Source organism: Pistacia vera, unplaced genomic scaffold (assembly GCF_008641045.1).
Source record: "Pistacia vera cultivar Batoury unplaced genomic scaffold, PisVer_v2 Contig430, whole genome shotgun sequence".
NCBI classification, from domain to species: domain Eukaryota; kingdom Viridiplantae; phylum Streptophyta; class Magnoliopsida; order Sapindales; family Anacardiaceae; genus Pistacia; species Pistacia vera.
This window is the reverse complement of record NW_022196258.1, coordinates 2392351-2407802: the sequence shown is the minus strand read 5'-3', so window position 1 is coordinate 2407802 and position 15452 is coordinate 2392351. Positions and strand designations below refer to the sequence as shown.

The following is a 15452-nucleotide window of genomic DNA, read 5'->3' as shown; positions in this document are numbered from 1 at the left end:
CTACCATCTTCTCCCTTTACATTGCAATGACATTATGCTGCATCTGCATGATCCTTTGTCACTTATGCTTCAGTAATACAAAACCGTTTAAACTTTGAAATTTTGGCCAAACCCCTCAATTTTTATTTTTTGTCGATTACCCATTTCATTAATACCAATGAAATTGGACCCAATAAAGGTAGGGACACCGAAAAACCTACACCAAAATTATATACCGGCCTACATGTACCAGTCGCGTGAATTTTTTTTTCAATTTTTTCTAGTGAATGGCCGTCCAAAAAATTCGGACGGCTGTTCACTCACATGGACTCCATCCATATTATATGGACAAGGGTCCATATACCAGGGACGGACATCCCCATTTAAAGGATGCCCGTCCTTGAATAAAATACAATAAAAATATTTGTTAAATATTAGAGACGGTCGTCCATCCATTATGGACGGTCATCCATTACTTTTGGACGGTCGTCCATTACTTTTGGACGGCCGTCCATAAATAATGGACGCCCGTCCTTGACTCAAAAATGAAAAAAAAATAAAAAATTTTTGGGGACGCCTTTCCACCAATTATAGATGACCGTCCCTTACTTTTTCACGGGCGTCCGTGCGTAATAGACGCCTATCCATTATTTTAATTTTTTAAAACAATAAAGCTAGGGACACCGAAAAATCTGCGTCGAAATTGTGTACCGGCCTACATGTACCAGCCGTGTAATTTTTTTTAATATTTTTATAGTAAACGACTGTCCAAATTTTATTCACGACTGGTACACATAGGGGTAGCCCCGTACACAATTTTGGTGCAGGTTTTTCGGTGGCAGCCAGCTTATGCTCTTTCTTCTACCTCCTTATTTCCTTCTTCCTACGAAACGAGTCCACGTTGGTACACAACATTTAACGTTAAAGTTTCTAATTTCTAGTTCATCAGCATTGTGTGAATCCTGGAATCTTTTTGTGGATGACACTACTCTATGCGCAACAAAACAAAGCTCAACTCAAATAGGTGTCATCGCCTTCCACAAGCTGACAAGATTAGTTTGTTCAACTTTCCCTTCACTTTCTCTTCAACTTTGGTGGGGTTAGGTAACAAAAAAAAAACTTTATAGACCCAGTCTTATTATTTTCTCTTTTTTGTTGCAAATCTCGTGTGGGTTCTGGTAGTTGCTGAAATTGATAAGAGAATTGCAAAAACCATGTGGTAAAATAAACCCTTTTGCGCATTTTTTGCTGTGTTCTAGAACTTAGAATTTCTATATGGGTCTTTGGAGGCCGGAATTTGACTAGTTGGGTAAGGGGTTTGTTTGATCTTGGTGTAGAACCCAGAAATGAAATCAAAATTGTGTTATGTTTCGTTATGAGGTGATTTGTTATGTGAAGTTGTTATGGCTGTTTGAGAGACAATAATTACGAAACCTATGTTATGAATTGGTTGTTTCTTAGTCTATATTATTTGGTTTAAGATCAATAGATTGTAGTGGGGAAAAAAAAAAATCTGAACTTGGAGCTTAGGCTTTCTACCCTGAAAGGGTTTTTTTAATATTGGTGAGCACTGTAATTTGGGTGTAGAAGATGGTTGAAACTGATGAAGCAACGAGTAATTCCGTGTACTCAAATGGTTTGATTCAAAACTCCAACGGTTCTTTAGAGCAGAAGCTTGATGAGCTTCGCTGTCTAATGGGAAAAGCCGAAGGTGATCCCTTAAGGATTGTTGGGATTGGGGCAGGAGCCTGGGGTAGTGTCTTTACTGCTATGTTGCAAGACAGTTATGGTCAATTAAGAGAAAAGGTTCTTATTAGGATATGGAGGAGACCTGGAAGATCAGTTGATAGGGCAACAGCTGAGCATTTGTTTGAAGTGATCAATTCAAGGGAAGATGTATTGAGGAGACTAATTAGGCGTTGCGCATACTTGAAATATGTAGAGGCAAGATTAGGTGATAGAACATTATATGCTGATGAGATATTGAAAGATGGGTTTTGCTTGAATATGATTGATACTCCTCTTTGCCCTTTGAAGGTTGTGACCAACTTGCAGGAAGCTGTGTGGGATGCTGATATTGTGATAAATGGATTGCCTTCAACAGAAACTAAGGAGGTTTTTGAAGAGATTAGTCAGTATTGGAAAGAAAGAATCACAGTGCCAGTCATCATTTCATTAGCAAAAGGTGTAGAGGCTGAGTTGGAGCCCCTACCACGTATAATAACTCCAACCCAAATGATCAATCGAGCAAGTAAGAATCATTTCCTCTTTCCTTGAATTCCTGATAATTTAGTTCTCATCTAGTGTTCGTGGGTGGGGTTGTGGAGTAAAACAAAATTCTGTGGCTTTTGAACTTCTATCATGTTTCTAGATAGTTATGCAACATGGAACTAATGTATATCTTGTAACTTAGTAATCATGTAATTGTTGGTGATTTAGTAGCCCATTGCTAGATTAACAAAAACATTTTTGCACTTCTTTGCACAATAGTTGTTTAGAGAAATTATTCAACTCCAACTGACACTTGTCATTAGCTTGATTGCTTCGAGGGTCAGTGGTGTATGAGATATTGAGTCTAGATTCCTGACAGCTTGTAACTGGTGAAGGAAGTCCTTCAGACACAGTTATCATTCAATCTATTTGTTTTGTTGAATGAACCATCTTAGATCACATAGTAGAATATTTTAGGAGCTTGCATTTAGATTTCACTCACATTGACACTCAAATTGCATCTTAGAGTCTAGCACATTGACACAAACGAAAAAAAATCATGTTAGACTCTTTGGACTGTGTAGTTTTGAGAAGACTGAAATTTGTTTTTATCACTTTTGTAGTTTCAGAGAGAGACTTATTTTGGCCTGGAACATTTTTTTTGGTGAAAAGTGGAGTTCCCTTTTTCACTAGTGTAAATATTCCTTCCTTGGATAGTAACATTATAACTTCTATCGTATTTTGCTTTGCAGCTGGAGTTCCCATAGAGAACATTCTATATCTTGGAGGACCTAATATTGCCTCAGAGATTTACGACAAGGAATATGCTAATGCTCGAATATGTGGAGCTGAAAAGTGGAGGAAACCATTGGCAAAGTTTTTGAGGCAGCCCCATTTTATAGTATGGGACAATGAGGACCTTGTTACTCATGAAGTCATGGGTGGCTTGAAGAATGTCTATGCCATTGGAGCTGGTAAGATTTATTCTCTTTTGGTATACCAAACATGGGCATTAAAGATTTAGTTGAATAGTGACATTTAGGTCTACAACAAACCTGCACTTTCAACTTTGCATATATGCCAATACCTTAGTCTTTTTCTTTTATGAGTATACAGCAATAATAGTTGAGCTTGACCAATGACAAGTCAAGCATGATTGCTTGAACTTATATCTGTTACCTAGATATAAGCAAAAGTACATTCTTTAGGAACTGACATGTCTGAAACTTAGAGAGTACTCTAGACTGCAATTTATGGGTTTTCCTTTTCCTTTTTTTTTATCCACTCCTTATATGCACAGAAATAAATATCAATTAGATTAATGTTCAAAAAAGGTCAATCCAGTTCCTTATATGCACAGAAATAAATATCAATTAGATTAATGTTCAAAAAAGGTCAATCCAGTTTGCAACCTGTATATGAATGAATTAAAGTACTGACATCTACTTTGTTGATAAAAGCCTCCTTAGAGTGCTGTTCTTATTTGTGCATCAGTTTCCTGCAAGCGTTGGTTTCAACTTTTATGGTTGGAAGTTTTATTAGTGTCTCTTTTGTGGCTTTATAATATCCTTCTGTATGTTGTTCACTCATGCTATTTAACTCAACAAACAATATGTATAACTTTTTGTTTTAATCACACAGGAATGGTAGCAGCTCTAACCAAGGAGAGTGCCACCAGCAAGTCGGTATACTTTGCACACTGTACATCTGAGATGATATTTATCACTCATCTTTTGGCTGAGGAACCCGAAAAACTTGCTGGGCCTTTGTTGGCTGACACTTATGTGACCCTTTTGAAAGGTCGTAATGCATGGTATGGACAAGAGTTGGCAAAAGGGAAATTGAGCCTTGACTTGGGGGATAGCATCAAGGGCAAGGGAATGATTCAGGTATAGACTTAACAACTCCAACTTGTGGTGAATGACAGAGTCTGGGTTCATTGACCATGAATTCTCTCAAAAGTGGTGTGACTCAACACTGAGTTAGAGGATACAACAATTTTTTTATTTTCTTGTTTATCTTGTCTGTTGTTTTTTGTGCGAATATTCAGAAGGGTCTCGTGTCAAGATTGGTCAATAACGCATTTCACTTTATTTTACAGAAATATTTTTATATATTATTTTATTAGAGTTTTTAAATGGTAAGATAACTTCTATTTAAGTATATTAGTATTACTAAAGTTTCCCCTTACAGCACATGCTATTAGAACTTCATTAGAAAGAATGATTTATACTTGTATGTTGACTCATCGTAATTCTTCTATATAAGAGGCAAGATAATGCCTCTATCTTGCATACAAGAATGGGGCATTTGGAAGCATCTATTACTAACATTTTTTGAGACACGGATACTTCAAATGGCCATTTTGACATCTGCCAGACTATTTGGAATGTGCTTTAGATTTTAAAATTGTATATAAACATATTTCTTCTAATTGTTAAATCCAAAATTTCATCTAGAAACTGTTACAGGTCTATGATATATAAGCTTGGATATGAGTTCCACAACTCCGATGATTTTAGTAATCTGTAATAATCAGTTCATTCAATAATGAAATTTATATATTCTTTTCATCTATTTTTCTTGCTTACGGAACAATGCTAACCTTCATCTTTTGTTTGCAGGGGGTCTCTGCTGTGAAAGCATTTTACGAGCTGCTAAGTCAGTCCTCTTTAAGCGTCCTAAATCCCGAAGAAAACAAGGCCGTAGCTCCCGTGGAGTTATGCCCTATCTTGAAGATGCTTTATACTATACTCATAAAAAGGTACCAAATATCCCACCCTTAAAGTTTGTGCTGATGCTTGTACTTGACTCTATGCATTAGTTTCGGACATGCAATCTGACATTTTGAATGAATATAAATCTTCAGGGAGTTCCCATCTGAAGCAATTCTTGAAGTATTAAGAGATGAAACCATGAACGACCCACGAGATCGTATCGAGATTGCACAAACCCATGTTTTCTACCGACCATCACTTCTTGGCCACCAGCCTTGATGATGAACACCCATATCTTTTTCTAGTGTGTCATATTGTCCACCTTCATCGGATGTAAATTTGATAAACTAGTGTAGATTCTGGGGTGGTTTATGTAAACACTATAGAGGAGGTGACTTCTTAGAACAGAAAATTTTGTAATGTTTCAGTTCATTTTGTGCTTGTGCTCCATTGGAACTCTGAAATTGATTGTTGAATTTTGAAGATCATGGTAATATTTTTTATTGATTTTATGAAATAAAATATGTTGTATGATTCGTAGAATGTCGAAAATATGTTATGTTTCAATAGACCAAAAATTAGTTGAGATTTGAGTAAACTTGCGGTAGCCCCATTTACAGAAAATAAAAATCATTCTGTTTTGTACAAGCGCCTGAGATAATTCAAGCGGCATTGCCGCTGCCAGCAAAACGGATTGGGCCGCTGTCAGACAGCAGCCCATCTTGCTGTCGAAGCAACTATTTGGTCCGCTGTCAAGGGAGCTATCTAAATACGACGTCGTTAGAATTCGTATTAATAAAACGCATCGTTTTAGCACAGAGAGAGACATTTACAAACGTTGAAACTTGACGCGACGGTGAGGTCGCAGAGAGAGAGAGAGATGTCGCTGGTGGACTACGCTTCTTCCTCAGACGACGACGTATCGGAAGCCGAAGTTGAACAACAACAAGAGGAAAACGTACAGCCACAAATCTCCATACGGCAACCTTCTCCTCCTCACCCTCATCCTAATCTCCGGTAATCTCTCTTTTTTCTCTCTTAATTTCTTTCAATAAAATCAATTATAGGGTTCAAAAATTTAATGTTTCTATTCTTTTAATAATCCTAGCTGCTCGTTATTTTAGATCGGAGTCGTCTTCGTCGTCGAAAAATCGGCCAGAAATTGCTGCACCTTTGTCGTTACCACCGCCGTTCGAATCTTTTGAAAAGCTTCCAGATGCTTCAATGCTCTTGAATTCAACCACTGTCTCAGTGGTTGGTGGAAAAGACCACGCTTCACGCGTTGCAGCTGCAATGGCTGAAAGTGCAACACGCAAGAGAGACTCTAATGGCTTGCCTTCCACTCTCCCCCGAAGTAAAATCCCCAAAGGGACCTTGCCACATTCCAAGAATGTCCTCGACACTGCCGGTGGTTTGCTAGTTCCACCTCAGCTCAGTGGAAGGTGAACTGAATTGGATTAATTCAATCATGTTCATTCTTGTTTGATGATTAAAACTTTGTTCCATTGCTGATTGTTTGAATTGGGTTCTTTTGTAGGAGCAATATTGTGACGGAAGATATGACCAAGCTGTTTGTTAGAAGACAGGCGGAACCTTCCTCTCAGTAGAGGATCTCTAAATTAGTGGTAATAGCTTTGTGTGTTACATTGTTGTAGCTTTTTGGATAATGAATGACACAAACTTGTGGAAAATGTTTCAAGGATTTTGTTTGTGTAAATGTAAAGATGTATTTATTTACCCTTGAAATTCTTTCTTCTAATGGTGGTGGTAATGAGATTAACATTCATTGAAATTGTTGCAAAAATCAATTGGAGAGGTGAGCGTAGCCTTGGCTTTGCTATTTGATTGACAAGTAGACATCCATTGAAAGTTCACTAGTTTATTTGAAGTTGCAATTCTGCTTGGCAGGCATATTTATGTTAATCTTGAATGAATGTTGTTGAATAAGTAATTGCTGTTTTCTAGTTTATTCCGTGCTACTTTGACCAAAGTGTTTGCTTAAGACTGATCTAGCTTTGATGGAATGGTCCAGAATTCCATTCGGTTGGGCCAATTTGAATGTTAGGAATTGCTGTTTCCTGCCTTGATTATAAGCATTTAGAAGGTGGGATGCTAATGTCTGGAGATGGGCAAAAAGGAAGCGAGCAAACTTTTGTGTTCCTGTAAAGTTGTTTTAATAGCTTGATTAAAGTGTGGACCTTTATTCAGAAGAAGCTTATTTGGGGTGTGTGTTTAGCTTTGGGCAACCTTCTTTTTTGATTTGTAGTTCATGATAATGCAGAAAATATGCTTAGATTAGGTATTTATGGGAGGATAGAATTTAAATCTTCTTGACCCATTTATTGAGGGTCACTGTGGCTTCTCGGGTTGAAACTTGAAAATTTCTTTATCAGAGCTCTAGATAACTGATGGGCAAACAGGGTCCTGGACCGTGGGATAGGATGTTTCACTTTCTTCACTGCTATGCTAATTTCACACCCCCAAATTTGAGGGTTAGGCTTGTAAAACAAACTCTAAAGTTTACAAAATAACTCAAAAGAGTCAAACAACAATTCCATAGGCATATGGGATCATCTTAAACGAAAAATTAAATAAAATTTCAGATACAAGAAACGAAAATTTGATTAGCAAATAATAATAATAATAATAATCTGAAAAGTAAATCTTAATCATCTTCTGTTAGATATAATCTTTGTAAAATCATTTTTTTTTTAAAAATACTCTGTTGTTTCCAACTACAAACTTACGAGATCTTAATTCTATCACCAGGTAGCTCAATTTTATAACTAAATTATCATATCAGCCTCGAGAATCAAGGTGTCAAAATTTGTAACCAGGTTGAAATTGCTGCCCTGGAACATGTACTTCAGGTCCTCCATAAATCAACCCAGTTTCCTCATGCAAGCTCTGGGCCTCTGGGGAGTGGTTCATAACCATCGTGGTGCTTGTCTTTCACTGATTGCTCAATTGTTTCGACCGGAATCCACTTAAGAACAACAGCAACAAGCAAACTTACAGCTCCAATAACAACACTGGCCAACCATAACTTCCAGTTTAGAGGTGTTGTTTCTGCAAATGTGCCCAGTAATTCAACTATTATGATCTGGAAACCTACTGTAACCACCATCACGAGTACGAACACCCAGCTATCAAAAATCCCCCTGAAAATGTTTATCTTCTCCATGTCTCGGCTGTTTATTTCGTTGAATACCTAAGCATGTGTATACACCATCATTAATAATGTGCATGTAATTGAAAAGATTACCCCAGAATAAGCTGGAATGGAGAAGCAGTACCTGGCAAAACACAAAGGTGTTGAATATGAATGTGTTGAGAGTTAAAGTAGCTTCTGAACCTGAGAGTCCCAAGATATGTTTTCCATAGAAAGTTAGAACTCCAAGGACTAGAATCTGATAAATGCTCTGGCCAATGATATTCCTCCACATGGTCAAGGTGATGAAATTTTCACTTCTCCCAACTGGGGGTCTTTTCATGAGAGCATCATTTGGAGGTTCTGTAGCAAGAGCCAATGCACCAAGAGTGTCCATGATCATGTTCACCCACAGCAATTGAACAGCAGTAAGAGGGGCAGAGCCTGAATGTAAAATTTCGTTCACAGAGTTACAATTAATAGTCCTCTCAATTATCAAACACCAAAAGGTTAGGGCTCATTACCAGTGATACATGCAGAGACGAAATTGATAGTGAGAGCAACAACATTAACTGTTAACTGGAACTGAACAAACTTCTGAATGTTGATATAAACTGAACGACCCCATCTAGCAACATTGACTATAGTGTTGAAGTTGTCATCCATGATGATTACATCAGCATTTTCTTTTGCAACCTACAGAGGAGAAAGTTGCTAAGCCATTGATGGTGCAATAGAGAAATCATGGGTGATCATCGTCTGATCTCATAAAAGAGGTAAGTGACAAACCTCTGTGCCTGCTATGCCCATAGCAAGTCCAATGTCAGCCTCATGTAAAGCAGGAGCATCATTGGTTCCATCACCAGTCACTGCCACAACTTCATGGAACACACTCCTCAACTGAGTAACTAATGTGTGTTTGTCTGTAGGCGATGATCGAGCCATAACCTACGCACATAGCTAGAGAATTAGAAGTGAGAAAATGAAAAAACTACATTTAAATTCTCTATGTAGCAGGACCTTAGAAAGTTAGGATCTAGTTCACCTGTAGTTTTGGGATTATCTCCTGCATCTGCTGTGGACTCTTTGCACGAAAATCAGGTCCTTCAATAGCCAAACCATCATGTGTCAAGATGCCACATTCTTCAGCTATGGCTTTGGCAGTAAAAATGTTATCACCAGTGACCATTCTCACAGTAATCCCAGCAGCTAAACAAGATTTAACAGCTTCCTTCACCCCAGGGCGAACCGGGTCCTTTATTCCAACAACAGCTATTAGTGCGTATTCATTATCGGGAATGCCATCTACATTGGACTTGTCTTTTATATCCTTGTATGCCAAGCATAGAGTTCTCAGAGCTTGAGAGGCAAAACTATTGATAACATTAGTCATGTTTTTTCTTTGATCTTCTGAGAGAGGCACAACTTCCCCATCTGCATTAACAATCTTGTCACACATTTTTAAAACTATTTCAGATGCACCCTTGCAAAATGCGCGAAACCCCCCATTGTCAGGAAGAGAGACTAGAACAGACATCTTTTTCTTGACTGAATTGAAAGGTTCAACTTTCACTATTGCTGATTCTTGCCTATGGATTTTGTAATCACCCCCTAAAAGCAATCCATATTCTAATATCGCCCTCTCAGTTGGAGAGCCTAAAATGTTTGGCTTTCCATCTTTTCCTTTAACTACTTCCGAGCCAGTGTTCTGAAATATGGACTGCAAAAGGATGTTATATACTACTTCTGAGATTGAGGACTTGAGAGATTTTTCATTTTCATCTCTCTTTATTATTTTAGTTTCATTGCATATCCATATTCTGTTCACCACCATGTGATTTGTAGTCAATGTACCTGTTTTATCAGTGCAAATGCAACTGGAAGACCCCATTGTTTCACATGCTGAGAGGTGTCTCACTAGTGCTTTATCATTCATCAATTTCTTCATTGCAAAGGCAAGACTTAATGTTACTGCCAATGGTAGTCCTTCAGGAACTGCAACTACAATTATGGTCACTGCAATGGCAAAGTAATTTAGAAGTGTCAATGCATCATCCGAAGACCAGTGTTTTATGTCATCATGAAATGCCTTCTCTACTAAAAATCTTGCAGTCAAAACCAAAAATGTCATCACAGCAAAAGCCAAACCAATCTTCCCAATAATGGTAGCGACCCCATTAAGCTTCACTTGTAATGGTGTCTCATCTTCACCCCCTTCACTCAGTGTAACCATCAATCTTCCCCATTCAGTTCTCATTCCCACAGCAGTCACCAACATCTTACCTGAACCATCCTGAACTTTAGTCCCTGATAATAGAAAAGGCCTCTGTTGGTTTACATGAACCGGTTCAGGCTCGCCAGACAAGCTTGATTCATCAATTGTTAGGTTATAACCTGATATAAGTACACCATCTGCTGGAACCTGGTCACCAATTGATAAGTGAACTACATCTCCAACAACCAAATCATAGATTGAAATTTTCTGTCTGAATCCATCTCTAGTCACCTGAACAATTATATTTTTTTTCTCTTTATCCAAAGCCTTGAATTGCAAGGATTGTTTGTAGTCACTAAAAGCAGTAACCATTACAACTAGGAAAATACTCAGAATTATACCTAATCCATCATACAATCCATCAGGCCAGCCTTCGGTGGCGATACCAACACCCATGGAGACTGCAGCACATATCATGAGAATAACAAGAGTCAAGTCATGGAAGGCATCCCAGAAGAACATAAAAAACCCTTTAGAATGTTTCTCAGCATATTTGTTGATCCCATATATGTTTTGTCTATTAGCTATTTCACTTGAGGCAATGCCATCCTTCAAAGATACAGAGACTTCTCTTGCTAATCCTTCAACTCCTCCATGCTCTTCCAAGGCCTTCTTGTCAGATCGAGCAATGGATTCTAGTTCATCAGGCTCAATGCCGTAGCCGGCTTCCAGGACATGTTGGGAGAGCTTGTACTCAACTCGAGTACCAGCTGTATCAGATAAAATTATATTATAATTAGAACAGAATCAAGGACTTTGATGAGTTATTAGCTTTTAATTATTTAATTGAGACTTGAGACCATACCATCAATGAAGTGCAATGCGGCTTTTTGCACAAAAAGAGCTACTCTTAACTTTTCCTGGCCAAAAAAGGTAAGAGCACAATAAGGATAGGAACTCCAGGAAAACATTAAGCAATATATGAATACTCTAAAGCTGACAGATCATTTCTGTAATGAAAATCTCAATACATGTCCAATGTAGTGTTGTATACTTATAAATAACACACAATTTTTTTTCTAGTGCACCAAATTAAGCCTGTTGTTCAAATAAATTCNTTTGATGGACGGCCGTTCACTAAAAAAAAATTATAAAGAAATGGGAGAACGCGTTCCACGTCGGCCGGTACAAAAATTCGGTGCAAATGTTTCGGTGTCCGTAGTGTTATTGTGGACAGGGCAAAGGAACCTTTAGCAATTGTGCCTGTTTTTGCAGCTTATGAGTGTGCATTTGTGGATTTGCAGGATGGAGAAGAGGACAATTTTGTGCCTATTTTTGCAGCTATGGTGTGCATCTGGAAACTGCTCAGTTTTTCAAACCTGATTTGAAATTTGATGTTTCAGTTGTATATCACATTTTCATGTACTGAATTCATGGTTTCTGTTTAAACCATGGAGACTTAATTGATACTGAATTGATGTTAATTATGAATGCTTTCTTTTAAATTATGAAAAATTTCATTTTTTAGCCACAACTGAGTATATTGATACTGCTTCTGCCAAAACAGGGATAAGTTGGTCACTTGTAACATGAGGGCATAATGTAATTCGCCATAATGATGTGGGTATTTATGTAATTGAATAAGTTGACTAGTGATAAATTAATAAAAAAAACTAAGATGTCAAACTTCAAAGGGCATTTTAGTCTTTTCACTATTATAAAACGGAAATCTATAACAGTACAGGACGGAAAGTATCTATTTGTCTTTCTCAAACCTTTTGAGTACCAACTTGTCATTACGAAAAATCTTGGGTATGTTTAAGTTGTTCCCCCTACATTTTGCGCTATTTTATAAGCCTAATTTCTATCATATTGATTTTATTTTTGTTAGACAAGAGTGCTACGGATCAAATCTAAAAGTTGAGGCCATTGTTTTAAAATCTAACCTGTTATAAGACCCGACAAAGTGATTGGTCACGAGTTGACCGATCTAATCGGTTGGACCAATGACGTCAGCAACAAAAATATTTTTAAAATTTTAATTAGTCTCTTAAAGTATAGTATATTACAAAAACACCCCTAAAAATTGTAAATTAGTCCCTAAAATTTTAATTTATAAATGCCCAACAAAATAATTAATCCTACAATTTTGAAATATTGCAAAGAAAAAAAACCCTAAAAATAACAAGTGAGTCCCTATAATTTTGAAATATAGCAAAAACCCTCCTGGAACCTAAACCAATCCGAAGAGGTTACCGGTCTAGTCCAGTACGAATTTTAAAACAGTGGTCGGGACTTGAAAATTGATAAGAATTTTTTTTTTTTTTTTCTAGAAAAAGGGCTTACAAATTATATGAAAAATCTACTTGAAAAACCTTTATGATTATTTGTTTTTTTTTTTTTTTTTTTTAACAAGTTCCTTTTTTTAATTGATTTAGTAAATAACACATCTTATTTACTTTTGTTTCATTTTTATCCGCTTACAAGTTCCATACCATCACTCTAGAAACTCTAATGCTAGGGTTAGAAATTAAATATTAAAAATTACTTTAAACTAACAAATAAATTAATTGATTATATTTTATAAAAATATAATATAATATAATATGTAATTTAAAAAAAAATAGTAAAGATATAATAGTTATTTTAACTTTAAAAAACAATAAATGAAATTTAAAAAAATTAATTTTTTTTTACTCTAGTGCTAGAGTGAAGCCACTCGAGCGTTAGAATAGCTTTTCTTAGCAACTGGAATGAAGAAGGTAAAAGTGGAAAGAAATTAGATGAAAAGTTTTATCTATTAAACTGATTAAGAAGATATTAGATTCCAATTTGAACCTTAAAAAAAGGGGGGGATTTAAGTAATTGTCTCAAGTTTGATTCATGATGTACAGCAATTTGAATAAAAAGCTGAATCCATGGGAGAAAACATGGAAGATTCATTCATACATGAATACAGTAAACTCTAGTTATATATTCCTTAATGAATTTACACTGAAGTTACTCAATTTCATCCCACAACCTACTTTACAAGGAATTTACACAGCCTTACCTGCATAAGCAGTCGAAGATTGAAGAAATTGTACGTAGGGTTAAAAAGAAAAAATTACAAAAACAAAGAAATTGGTATGACTTATACATTATTTCAGTAATTTTTTGACAATTATTACTTATTTGAGTTTAGAATAATATCGACTTGATTATTAATGTGTTATGATACTTTTAGGAAAAGGATCATCGGTACAGGGACAACAGGAACAGTTTCTTTCATGTACTTCCGTGGGCGATGCGGAAACTAAGTGTGTCACCAATGATGTTGTACTACACAAGTATGTATTATATACCTTGTATATAACTATAATGCTTAAGTTTTCATACCGTGTGCTAAATGTGGTTGTTAAACAATGACAGATGTCACTGGTCCGGTTCCAAATCGCGGATAAAGTAGTTTCTATCGAGGAACAGGAGTTTGTAATGATGAACATGTCTCGTTGGAGATGTTTGATATTTTTGCCAAGTTGAAGCATATAGAATTGTATTTGGTATAAATTTTTCATGCTTTGGTTAATTTTACCTAATGCAGTCGGTTGTATGCTTTACAATTGTGTATTTTTTGTATTTTCTCATTGATTGTGTAGGATGTGAATTCGTGATAATGACGTTAATGTATATGGCATTTGGATATGCATTCTTTTCAGATTTGAATTTTATGTCTTCGGGTATGTCTAGTATTACATATACAATACATGAAAGAGTGTAGACATATGTATAAACAAAAGACAAATTATTTATAAACAAAAGACAGCTTTATTTTTAAAAAAATACAATATTTATTAACAACATCGCTCAAATCAATCTATTTATAAACAAAGGGAAAAATCCCTTCATCATGGTGCAGGGGGTGGAGGTTGATAGAAGGATGAGGAGGCTGTTGAGAAGTTCTTTATCATGTGAAAATCTTTGTCATGCGGTCTCCAATGATGTCAAACTATTTCTTCACATCTTGATGCAAACGTGTTGAAATCACTTTGCAGTTCTGCATTGCCTTCACGTACGTGAAAAACGCTCTTCTTGAAACTTTTCATCCGCACAAATCTGCTTTCTATTCCTGTAAAGTATGAGAACCCATATTTCTACATTCTCAGATGGTCCAGGTTCAGTACATGTCTTCTCTTTTGCGCACTAGACTTGTCCTTCAGTAACCCTTCTTGAATACTGACACACTCTTGAAACCGTTGATCTCCCTCGATTTCATCCCTAATAAGATACATTGTCCTACCACATCTTTTTAATCAAACCCATTCTATTCAATGTCACCATCCCCAAACACATTCGTTGTAGAAAACGAATCTTATTTTTTGCATCATCAGGGTGATCTCATATTTCAACTCTCACATATTAACGTAACAGCATCCCCCCAATATATTTCTCCTTCTCGTAGGGATCTCTCCAAACTTCTTAATCAATAACTTGCTGAATAACTTGCCTCCCTGATTACTGCTGCATTCCAGAACAATAAATCCTTAACCGTCACATTTCCTTTGTCTCTTTCCTACCATTAATGGAAAGTCAAGTATCTGTGAATACTCTCATAGCGGGATTCTGTAACTTTGTTAGTTACACCTATGTGGATGGTAAGTCCCTATTCCGGAAACATCAATCCAAGCTTGTTTGGAATCCCAGTTTCTAGGTACGTTTTCCAAACCTTCACAATCAAATCCTATCCAGGTTGCTAAATCTTGGGTGTCACTCACAAAGTTCTAATTCTTAATTTAAAGACATGTATACGCCTGAAACTCATCACTGTCGCTCTACAACTTCCAAACTACCAAAAAACTCATATATCAAATGCCTATATCCATCATATCTCATACTGACTAAACGGTCCCATGTCAAATGATTAATCAACCATGATTTCATCACCTAAACCAAAGTTGTTAGCGTCTAAATCAAACTTCTTCCAAGGCAAAAATATCTTTTTTGACATGTCTCGTATTATTTTTTATCCGCCAGTCTCGAAATTGAAGTGCAGATGAGGATGTGCCTTCTGAGGAACGTTGTATTTTTTGCCCTCACCATTTCTTCTTTCCTCTAAAACCTGTATACATTAAAAATGTCATACATAATCTGCCAAAGACACATAGCCAAATTAAACCTGTTGTCACATAAAATCCATGTG

The 15452-nt window shown here is 36.5% G+C and overlaps 3 protein-coding genes across 3 annotated transcripts; 2 read left to right on the top strand and 1 right to left on the bottom strand.

Moving 5' to 3' along the window:
• The first annotated feature begins 784 nt into the window (after nt 1-784).
• On the top strand, nt 785-5421 carry LOC116143543 (probable glycerol-3-phosphate dehydrogenase [NAD(+)] 1, cytosolic). The gene is made up of 5 exons (XM_031428990.1): nt 785-2230; nt 2943-3164; nt 3832-4079; nt 4815-4954; nt 5060-5421. The coding sequence occupies exons 1-5, from the start codon at nt 1570-1572 to the stop codon at nt 5184-5186; spliced, it is 1398 nt and encodes a 465-aa protein (XP_031284850.1). The 5' UTR covers nt 785-1569; the 3' UTR covers nt 5187-5421.
• Nucleotides 5422-5787: 366 nt separating this feature from the next.
• On the top strand, nt 5788-6795 carry LOC116143509. The gene is made up of 3 exons (XM_031428955.1): nt 5788-5924; nt 5975-6349; nt 6445-6795. Exons 1-3 carry the CDS (start codon nt 5788-5790, stop codon nt 6512-6514), a joined length of 582 nt encoding a protein of 193 aa, XP_031284815.1. The 3' UTR covers nt 6515-6795.
• An 838-nt stretch (nt 6796-7633) lies between these two features.
• Nucleotides 7634-14544, bottom strand: LOC116143508 (calcium-transporting ATPase 4, plasma membrane-type-like). The gene is made up of 7 exons (XM_031428954.1): nt 14437-14544; nt 11139-11193; nt 9104-11043; nt 8848-9006; nt 8583-8754; nt 8204-8502; nt 7634-8118 (listed from the first exon to the last, which is right to left on the bottom strand). Exons 1-7 carry the CDS (start codon nt 14542-14544, stop codon nt 7804-7806), a joined length of 3048 nt encoding a protein of 1015 aa, XP_031284814.1. The 3' UTR covers nt 7634-7803.
• Nucleotides 14545-15452: the final 908 nt, after the last annotated feature.